We start from the raw sequence: 10,959 nt of genomic DNA, 5'->3' as shown, positions 1-10,959 counted from the left end.
GAGGGGCGGCCAATTTCCGGTTGGAGGACTGGCGAGGGCTCTTGCGCAAGCGCGGTCCTCACTTTCCTGGCTCTCTGTCTCCACTGCCCCTCCCCCAAGCCGGAGGGGTCTTGAGGTGACAGCGCTTGCAACTGCGACTCCAGTAGGAAGAGAAGATGGACAAGAGGAAGCTCGGGCGACGGCGATCTTCATCTGGTGAGAAAGGGCTGGAAGAGGGTTGAACATACTGTCTCCTACCTAGGAGGTGACGGGTGTTGTGTTGCGGCCCTGAGCTTTGAGGTGAGAGGGAGGGCGAGGCGGGGGCGCGCACAATGGAAGGCTCCGGAGTGGCTCCCGCCCCTCGAGTCAGACACTCAGTCCGAGCTGTCATCCCAGCCGTGGCCGCTCTTCGCTGCAACACCCTTTGATTTTTTTCCCCCTTCTCCTGCGAACACTCTCCTGGAGTCTCACGGCCCACGGATCTCCCCGGTTGGCTTGCTGCTCTCCTGCCACGCCTTCCTCGCAATTCCACCAATGTGCCAGTTTCATTTCCAGCTTCTCAGCACCACTTTGCTCAATTCCTTTGATTCTTGCTTTTTTACCTCTACTCCATTCTCCCCGCTGGCACAGAAGGAAAGGCGGGGCTTGATAATTGCCTCAAATAAATGCCTTATTGTATCTGATTCTTCTGATTAGGTTTGCTTAATAGCGTTTTTCTTTTCCAGCCTCCTGCTTTTCCCAAAAGTGACCAAACAAAAGATCTGAAGCCCAGGTGTGTGTGTGTGTGTGTGTGTGTGTGTGTGTGTGTATACTGGGATTGAACCTGGGGTGCCTGTACCAATCAGCTACATCCCCAGCTACTCTTTATTTTGAGACTGGGTCTCCAGAAGTTTGTGAGCCTGGCTTTGAGCTTGGGATCCTCCTGCCTCAGCCTCCTGAATAGCTGGAATCACAAGCATGCAGTGCCTCACGGGCACTAGTGTTTTCATCTCACTGTATTTTTTTTTAAAGCTGTAGATGAACACAATATCTTTGTTTTACTTAGTTATTTTTATGTAGTGCTGAGGATCAAACCCAGTGTCTCCTACTTGCTAGGCGAGTGCTCTACCACCGAGCCACAAACTCAGCCCCATTTACAGTATTTTTGATTTTGAAATTGCTTTAAGGTTTAAATAACTATTTTAAGGGTTTTTGTGGTTGTTGTTAAATTGTGGTAATACAAAATCGTTTTCAAGATGTGAAGTAGAGCTCCAGTCAACACACATTTTTGTCAAACATGTCATCCATTAAGGGTACCTCAAATCCTTGTGTTAAGTCCTGTAGATTTAGGAGAGTAGTATAGTAGCACACAGTCTAGTACATAAACTAACGTCTTATGACCCAATTACTTCATTTTAAAGTTTATTATTGTACCATTTAGTTTTGTAGATCTGACGTTAACCATTACAAATTTATGTAGGAGAACCTTGTGTCTGAGCATTTCAAACTGTTTTTTGGCTGCAAAGGAGAGTGAATGGGGATCTTAGAGGACTTTGCTTAGACTGTTAAAACTCTGAGATCTCTTTTCATATACAGTTAATGTTTACCACTTTTTGTGTATTTTAGGGATGTTAATCTTTACCTTTGAAAGTATATGTCTGATGTAGGTTTATATTGCATATATGCCTCCAATAGATCAATATTTTTTAATATCTCATCCCCTGAAATCATCAAGTAAAACCAACACATTAGAAAAATGAAGTGTTTATTTGGTGTCACTTTGTGTTTCTTAACAGAACTTTAGGTATAGTCATACTTAGTCTAAAGCTTTTTTTTTAAATAAATGCATTTCATCTTGGTTTATTACATTTGTGAAGTAGAGCAAAATAGTAGCTTTGTTGTCCATCAAATTCTCTTCCTCTTTACCTGATTATACTTAGATTGATTTATTATAGTTATTTTGATGAAAGTAGTGTGGGAAATCAACTTTGAGAATTAAACTGCTAATCTTTGTAAAATACATTGATATTAGTATACCTCTAGAGTTTTTTTTTAATGATTTCTATTTTGCAGCTCTTCTTTCTGAAAAGTATTGTATAGGAACCGTTTCCAAATCTAATGTTACCTAACTGTTCTCCTGCATGTATCTAGTTTACAATGTGAACATTAATTTTAAAGAACACTGCTGCTTTTCCTAACGATGTGTTTTAATTTTCCCATATAAATTCTCAGGAATAAAATGTACTCAGTTGGTTGAAAGAGATTCTGTGTAATGGTTATTTATATGTAGCTGCTGCTTCATGAGAATTTATTGCTAACTGGAACGGAAATAAAGTGATGTTTTCTGGTCATCACAATTCATAAATTCACAGAAAGAGGAGTTCTTAATTTTAATTTTTTAAAAGATTTTTTAAAAAGATGGACACAATATTTTTCTTTATTTTATTTATTTTTATGTGGTGCTAAAGATTGAACCCAGTGCCTCACATGTGAAAAGCAAGTGTTCTAACACTGAGGTATAACCCCAGCCCCTTAATTTTAATTTTTTTGTTGCTGTAATATATGGATTGAACTCAAGGTTTTGCACATGTGAAGCCAGTGCTCTACCACTGAGCTACAACCCCAACCCTTTTTGTTTTATGTATTTTGAGGTAGGTCTCCTTAAATTGCCCAGGCTGTCTTTTAACTTGTGATCCTCCTGCCTTGCCTGCTTGAGTAGCTGACATTCCAAATGTGGGTCACCCTGCCCAGCTAAGAAAGAGATATTTGATAAATAACATAGGAAGAGTAGGTAGAAGCATGGTAGTAGAGATAAAAGAAGATACAAATTTTGAAGTTTTGTCTATAAGATTGTAATAGGCTTGGCTGAACTTGTTTCTCCTAAAAAAGGAAGAACTCTTAGGTTCATCTAGTGTATTGTTTAGAACTCTTTCAGTTCCAAGTAGTAGCAGAAACCAAATTCCAGCTGGTTTAGGCCAAACACAAAATAAGTACTTCTAATTCATGTAACTGATAACTGCAGCATACCAAAGCAGTAAGTAGGTGGGAAGGTAAGACTTCTAGAACAAGCTTGAATAGAAATTAGGTGAGAGATTTTTTTTTGAAGAATATTATAGATTTTAATTATGTTGATAGGGAGTGGGAAAGAGGTAACTGGTGAGGGAAAGATTAAAGATACATCAGGTAGGAGATAATTGATGCAGTGAGGGTCTAGAAGAAATAGAATAGTAAAATAACAGGTTGGTGAGATATAGTAAAAGGAGCAAGGATTCAAAAGATAGATACAGTTTGAGACGTTAAGGATATTGCAGTCATGGCATCTACAAGATATCTTTTGAGAAAGAATAACTTTTAAAATAGTTTTAGAAACTCAGAATAGGAGGTCAGTTGGGATGAATAAAAGAATTATCAAATCATTTTGAAGTCTTTAAGTGTGAGTTTATAGTTGCTACAACTATGTGACTTCAATAATGCTAAGAAGTACAGGATCAAGAATTTGGAGGGGGGGATGAAGTTTAATTTTACTTAAGGTTAAAAGTTATGACAGGATGTGGGTGCAAAGAATGGGTTCAGTGAGAGTCAGGAATTCATGGACCAAAGGATAGAATGTTGTATAATGAGAGGTTCACAGCTGAGATTCTGTTTTCCTTAAATCTACTCGTGAATGTATAATCATGGAATGGGGATATATAGAAGTTATTGGAATAAATAGAGATGAGTCCATTGTTTCATTCAGGGATATGTTAGTGTTTGAGGATGACAGTAGATTTTAATGACAAAGTGGAAAACTATGAACCATATATTTTAGTATTCTAGGAACATTAGTGAAGATCTTGAGTTTGCAAATGTCAATCAGTCAGAGTATGGGTGAGGGAATATATCCAATTTATGGGGATTTTATTTATTTTAATTTTTGGAGACATTTATACATCTTTATGGGGCACATTATGGTAATTTAGTACCTGTATATGATATATAATTATCAAATTAGCATTTCTATCTATTCAAACTTGAATTTTTTTGTGATAGGTATATCATACTCTTCTAGTCATTTTGGAATATAGATTGTTGTAATCAATAGTTATCCCACTGTGCTATAGAAAAACCAGAACTAATCCCTCTGCTCTGTGATTTGGGCCCTCTTATTGAACTTCCCATTCCCCTTCTCCCCTGCCTTTCAAATTTATGGGAATTTTTTTCTTTTTAAAAATGTATTCATTTTAGATATACATGACAGTAGAGTGTATTTTGACATATTATACATGCATGGATAAATTTATGGGCATTTAAAAGGAAGAATTACTATTATTATTTATTTTTATTTTTTATTTTGTGGTGCTGGGTATTGTACATGCAAGGCAGGCACTCTACCATCTGAGCTATATCCCCAGCCCCATGAAAGAGTTATTGTAATAAAATTAGAATGTTAATTGGAAGTAGTGGTAGTGGGGAAGGATATTGTTAATTTCTATTCCTGGGTTTATAAAAAGTTGTGTGGGTTGATAAAAAAAAATTGGATTGAGTTAACTTAAGATGGAGAAAATGTCTAAGGAAAACATTCAGAATCTAAGGAGTTGTATTGATTTTGCAAAGGATTTTAGTGGACTAAGAGATGGAGACAAATGTAGATCAGAGGTGTTTTATCTTCTTTGCTGCTTTGGCTAAAAGATGTGACAAGAACAACTGTAGAGGAAGAAAAGTTTTTTTGAGGGCTTACAGTTTCAGGAGTCTTAGTCCATAGAAGGCTGGCTCCATTCCTCCTGGCTCAAGGTAAGGCAGAATAGCATGGCGGAAGAGTGGCAGAGGGAAGCAGCTCACATGTTGATGAGGAAGCAGAGAGAGACACCATGCTCCAGATCCAAAATATATACCTCATAGCCACTCCCCAAATGTATCATTTTCTCCAGCCACACCCCACCTCCCTTCAGTTACCACCCAGTTAATCCCATCAGGGATTAACACACTGTTTAGGTTAAGGCTATAACCCAATAATTTCTCCTCCAAACCTTGCATTGTCTCACATAAGCTTTTGGGTGACACCTTAGATCCAAATCATAACAAGAGGATAGAGTTGGGTTACATAAGTGAGAGGATAGCAAGGTAATTGGAGAGTGGTGAACGTGATTCCCAGGCTTGATGTTGGAAGATAGAAGATTTAAAAGAAGATTAGAGGAGCATTGACGGGATGGATTATGAATAAAACTGAATAAAGCCCAAAGATCTTATCTGAAACTTTGTTATAATGTTGTCTTAAATCCCTGATGGTTTATTCTAATCTGGGTCTTCCATAGTTTAGTAGTCTGGCAGATGTGGGTTGCATCATCCTGCTTTGTGGGTGCTTATAGTCACAATTCTCTCCTGGGTTGCACTTGGCCCTGGAATAGCCTTTAATCTGATTCTGCCTAGGATTTTTTTTTTTTTTTATTTTTCAAAGCTCAGTTCCTTTGATCTTTCCAAAAGCTATTTCCCAATTAACTCAAACTTGAAAAAAAAGTATACCTATTTCTGAAATTTCATGGGTCTTTGCACTTTTTATAGGATGTTTGTCAGATTTCATCATTTATTCAGGTTTGCTAATTTGTCTAATCTATGTTGTTATAACTATTACCTGAGTCAGAGGGTCTGTCTGCTTCAACTTATATCTCCGTAGTATCTGCTATGTACACTCTGGGCAGAGTGTACTCGCTAAGAGTACCACCTTTGGAATCAGACCAGTGGTGAACATCATGGTGACCTTGATTCTTCATACCTAAATTTCTTAATTTATAAAATAGAGATAATACCATTACAGATCTCATACTACTTTTGTAAGGATTAAATAATTTGTATAAAGCCCTTAGCATATTATCTGGCAATGATAATTACTATTATTTCAAATAAATTTTTATGGAATAAACAAGTGAATGAATGATTACACAGTCTACTTGGGAAAAGTCATGCTTTTAATTTAGAATAAAAATAATTAGACTTTCTTGGGTGCTAATGCTAATATACTGAGAGCAATTTTAATGTAACTATTTTAGTAATAGATACCACTAATTTTGTACTAATTATAGGTAAAATGCAAAATATTTTAATATAGACTATCATTTAACAAGTCGAAAGATGAATATCATGTTTTGCAGATGAGAAACTGAGGTGGTACTGAGGATTGAACCTAGTGCCTTACACATGCTAGGCAAGTGCTCTACCACTTAGCCACAACCCCAGCCTCTGCCTTTCACTCTCTTAATGATGAAGTTTGATGAACATAAATTCTTAATTTTAATGAAACTCTTAGTTTATTTTTTCATTATGGTTAGTAATGCTTGTGTCCTGTTTGAGAAATCTTTGTATACCCCCAAGGTCATGAAGATACTTTATTTTTTAATACTAGAAGCATTATTTTATGTTTTATATTTAAATGTGTGATCCACTTCACATTAATTTTAGATAGGTGTCAGATAAGTGTCAAAGTTGTCCCCCTCATTTGGTTACTGAATTGTTTCAGTATCATTTATTGAAAAAAATTATTCCTTTCCTACTGAATTGCAGTAAGATGCAGTAATTGCAGTAAGATGACTACTTAGATGTGGATCTCTGCCATTTATTTTAATTTTGAAATATGATATATTCCAGTAGACTGTAATTTCTAAGAAATCTTGGATTGTGTTTAATTGGCTCGCTACATTATACTCACTACCTAGTCCAATGACACGATTGACATTAAGTAAATATTTGCTGATTGAATGAAAGAATTTTTAAGAGAGAAATCCATAGGAAGTCTGAGAAATATTTTTAAATAAAGAATTAAAAAGTGTTCCAAGTTACACAGCATGTTTAGATATATAGTAGAATTGAAATTGTTTTTGTAGAATATTGCCAACTTCTAAATATCCACCCCCTTCATAAAAATTAGTTTAGTTAGATAATTCTATTATGGGGCATGAGGTCTTTTGCCAGGAAATTCCTGTTTAATTCTTGGTCAGTTTCTTTTGTCACCATACATATATTGTTAACTGGAGGAATTTTTTTTTTTGAGAAACTGTTACTCTTTTAAAACTTGTAATTTTTTTAGTCTTTATGGCTAGCCCTTCAGCTTCAGTAAAATATATCAGTATAAATTCTGAACCTAATGAGAAGTTAATTTGGAATAAGGAATAGATGTAAAAGGATCTCTTCCACTATTTTAAAAAATCTTTTTCATATCAAATAATAATTTCTGGGATGGGGTTGTGGCTCAGTGATAGAGTGCTTGCCTAGCATGTGCAAGGCCCTGGGTTTGATCCTCAGTACCACATAAAAATAAATTTTAAAAAATCAAGGTATTGTGTCCAAAATACAACTAAAAATTAAAATTAAAAAAAAGTTAAAAAAAATAATAATTTCTACCATGTTTTTTATTTTTTGTAGAGATTGTCACAGAAGGAAAAAGAAAAAAGTCTACATCTTCGGATTTACATGAGGTATGCATTAGTTTTGCTTGTAACCAATAGTTGCTGAAATTGAAAGTGTTTTGCAATTTTTTTAAAAAATAAAATTTTTAAATATGGTAAAACTTTGAGCAGTATTTTGAGGGAAATGATGTTCTGAATAACTGAGCAGCTTTTAAAAATCCATTACAAGATTACTCGTACACATTTTGGTTTATATTTTGAATTTTATATAAAACATAACAGCATTTCATTGATGACTGAATGTATTAGCATGCTTTGTGTTCATTCATTAATAATGTAGATGTAGAAGAGTTGTGTTCATGGCATATGCTGAAAATTATTTTTTGGAATCTGTTCTTTTAAACCTCTTTTTTTTTCCTATTCATTTCTTCTTACAAAACAAGCAAAATGAAGTTTCTGCCTATGTTGAGTGTTTTTTTTTAAATGCATCCCTATAAAGAATGATAATCTTTTTCTCTAGAATTTTGTGCTTAAATGCAGTGATACCTGATGTACATTATAATGATTTTATTAGATACTTTTCTCAGAAGCACTTATGTATGGAGATCTTTAATTTGGAACATTTTTATGTTTTTACAGTTGTACATTTAACAACGATTGTAGAAATCATAAAGGAGTATCATGGGTTAATGAGAGGAATTAAGAGGACCTTAGTAGACCACATAGAATATCTTTGCTAGTCTTTCTTCTTTGGCCTAAGATTTGCAGGTGTGGTTTCTCCATTTATTTTTATTTATTTATTATTTTAAAAAAGTATTTATTTTTTTAGTTGTAGTTGGACACAATACCTTTATTTCACTTATTTATTTTTATGTGGTGCTGAAGATCAAACCAGGGTCTCGCACATGTGAGGCAAGTGCTCTACCGCTGAGCCACAACCCCAGCCCCATGGTGGTTTCTCCATTTAAAATTTTGGATTTAGCTCAAGTACAGTGAATGAGGAAAGTAGAAAAGAAAATTTTACATTGTTGTGAAAACTACTGTCATATCCAGTATCTCATTTTGTTTTCTGATGCTGTAAAATAATACATAAGACTGGCCATTTATTTAAAAATACTATGTATTTTGATTCATGGTTCTGGAAGCTGGGAAGTCATTGGTACCTGCTGAACTTCTGGTGAGGGCCTTGTATAATAGCTCACAGCAGAAAGCAGTGTAAGTGGACTGAAAAGAGGCATGTATATGAAAAACTCAGGGGAAGTACCAGTCTCACTTTGTAACAACCTGCTTTCTTGAAAACCAACCAGCCTTAACTAACACAGTCTCTTGATAAAGAGATTAATTTTTTCATAAGGGTGAAGGTCCCATGACCTAATTAGCACTTAAAGGTCCTGCTTCCTAACACCTTTATATTAGTAATCCAATTTCAACTTGAATTTTGGTGGGGACAAATCACATGTAGGCTATAGCACCCAGTTTTAAAATACCTCTGCATTGACCACTGCTATTTAAACAAAAATTTAAAATTTATTTATTCTAATCAGTTATACATTACAGCAGATTGCTCTTTGATTCATTGTACACAATAGAGCACACTTTTTCATTTCTCTGGTTGTACATAAAGTAGGGTCACACCATTCATGCAATCATATATGTACCTAAGGTAATGATGTCCATTTCATGCTATTTTTAATATTTGCAACAAAGTGCTCTGCTTTAGGGTATTATGTCATTCATGCAATTCACTTGAAGTTCTACTGTTAACATTTCATAATATTGAAGCCAGGTGTGTGCACCTATAGTCCCAGCTGCTGGGAGGATTGCTTGAGCCTACACATAGACACCTTATGTCTTAAAAAGAAAAAAAATAATATTGAATTTCATGTTGGTTTCTATGTCCTTTTGACAAGCAGGGGTGGTACCTTTCCTTACTTTTTGGCACTACAAGCTTATCTTGTATTTTCCCTACCCAGCCTTGAAATAAGCAGATTTCCCAAGGAGCCTTGTTTTTTTTTATTGAAGAATAAAATATTTCATTTGTTCAACCATAGTATACCTATAACGTCGTAAAAAATTTAGAATTCCTTATAAACTAACATACTAAATTCTTGGTAGTAGTTTATATTACCTCCTAAGACCATTAGTAGAAATGACTTACTGAAAGGATAAGAACTTTCGTGGATACAGAGGTAAGACACTGATACATTTTGAGTTTTTAAGAATTTAAAATTATTTTTAAGAAAAAACTTGCTTTTTCTTTTTTATTAGTCAATACTTGTTTTTTTATAGATTTTATTAGAAAATTCAATTTAACAAAAAGACTACTCAGATACAACTAGAATTAATACCTTGGTATTCTAGTTCATCTGTCTATAGTAAATAAATATTAAAATTAGAACACCACCCAATACTGCATTTAATCTACTTTTTCTATTTAACTGCATTGAGGGCATAATTTTTCTAAAATCATACTTATTTAAAATATTGCTTAGTATTTATTGGGTAGTTAAAATATATTGGATAAATTATGCTCAGTACTAGGGAAATAGTGGTAAACATTTTTTGTTTTTTGTTTTTGTTTTTTTGGGTACTGGATACTGGGTACTGGGGTGCTTAGCCACTCAGGCACATCTCCAGCCCTGTTTTGATACTTTTAATCTTGAAACAGTTCTCACTAAGTTGCTTAGGTTCTTGCTAAGTTGCTGAGATGGTTTTGAATTTAGAATACTGCCTCAGCCTCAGAGCTGCTAAGATTATAGGCCTGCACCTCCACACCCAACTAGTGGTAAACATTTTAAATGACTACATCATATTTCATTATATGCACATCTCAATGAATTCTTTCATTGTTTTTGAGCTATTTTTAGTGTTTTGAATTATAAGCTGGGCTAATTGTTGTATTGGAATTTTAAGTTTTGTAGGATCATGATAGCTTAAAATCTTTGTTGATTGTATTATACTTGAAACCATGACTGGAATGTGTCTAAGGACCAGGGATGTAATTCAGTGGTAGAATCTGTGCTTAGCACAAGGCCCAGGGTTCAATCCCTAACACCTCAAATGAAATAAATGCAATGGGATATAAAAACAAGTAAAATAAAATGTCTAAGAAGAGATCATATTGTTGCAGAAGACTCATAAGTATTTGGGTTTTTTTGGGGGGCGGGTAGGAATTTGCTTTTTAAAAAATTGGATGTTATAATTAGAATTTTTTTATTACATATTTTTAAATACATACAACTTAATTTAGATCAGTTAATCATTAAGAAAAAGTGAAGAACTCGAGATAGGGCAGAGGTGTGGGCGGGGAAGGGAGAGGACAGGGGTTTAGCAATGATGGTGGAATGTGATGGACATCATTATCCAAAGTACATTTCCTTTAAAAATCAGTTTATTAAGGTATGATTAACATACAAAAACTGTATATATGATACCACTTGATGAATTTGGAGATAAGTATACACCCATGGAAACCATCATTACATTCTGTGCTATAAACATCCCCTCCAAAAGTTTCTTCTTTCTTTTGCAATTAATAGTTCCAGTGCTGATCTGCTAGTTGATTCAACGTAACATAAAATCTATCCCCTTTAGTAAAGTTTTTTTAGTATGTAATACACTATGG

The 10,959-nt window shown here is 34.7% G+C and overlaps 1 protein-coding gene across 10 annotated transcripts in view; it reads left to right on the top strand.

Annotated features, from left to right (window-relative positions):
• The first annotated feature begins 26 nt into the window (after window positions 1–26).
• Window positions 27–10,959, top strand: part of SENP7 (SUMO specific peptidase 7) — a 146,644-nt gene continuing 135,711 nt past the window's right edge. For 8 of the 10 annotated variants that reach the window (XM_081302647.1, XM_081302641.1, XM_081302640.1 and 5 more), the window contains exons 1-2: window positions 27–195; window positions 7,351–7,403. In XM_081302647.1, coding sequence (XP_081158773.1) covers window positions 156–195; window positions 7,351–7,403 — 93 coding nt within the window. In that variant the 5' untranslated portion in view covers window positions 27–155. Of the gene's footprint in view, window positions 196–704; window positions 752–7,350; window positions 7,404–10,959 lie in introns of all 10 variants that reach the window. The other 2 variants (XM_081302648.1, XM_081302642.1) reach the window with 1 other exon arrangement.

The sequence above is a fragment of the Spermophilus citellus genome, assembly GCF_964194105.1.
Source record: "Spermophilus citellus genome assembly, chromosome: 7".
NCBI lineage: Eukaryota > Metazoa > Chordata > Mammalia > Rodentia > Sciuridae > Spermophilus > Spermophilus citellus.
Note: the sequence above shows the minus strand (reverse complement) of the source record. Positions and strands in the feature narration are given on the sequence as shown.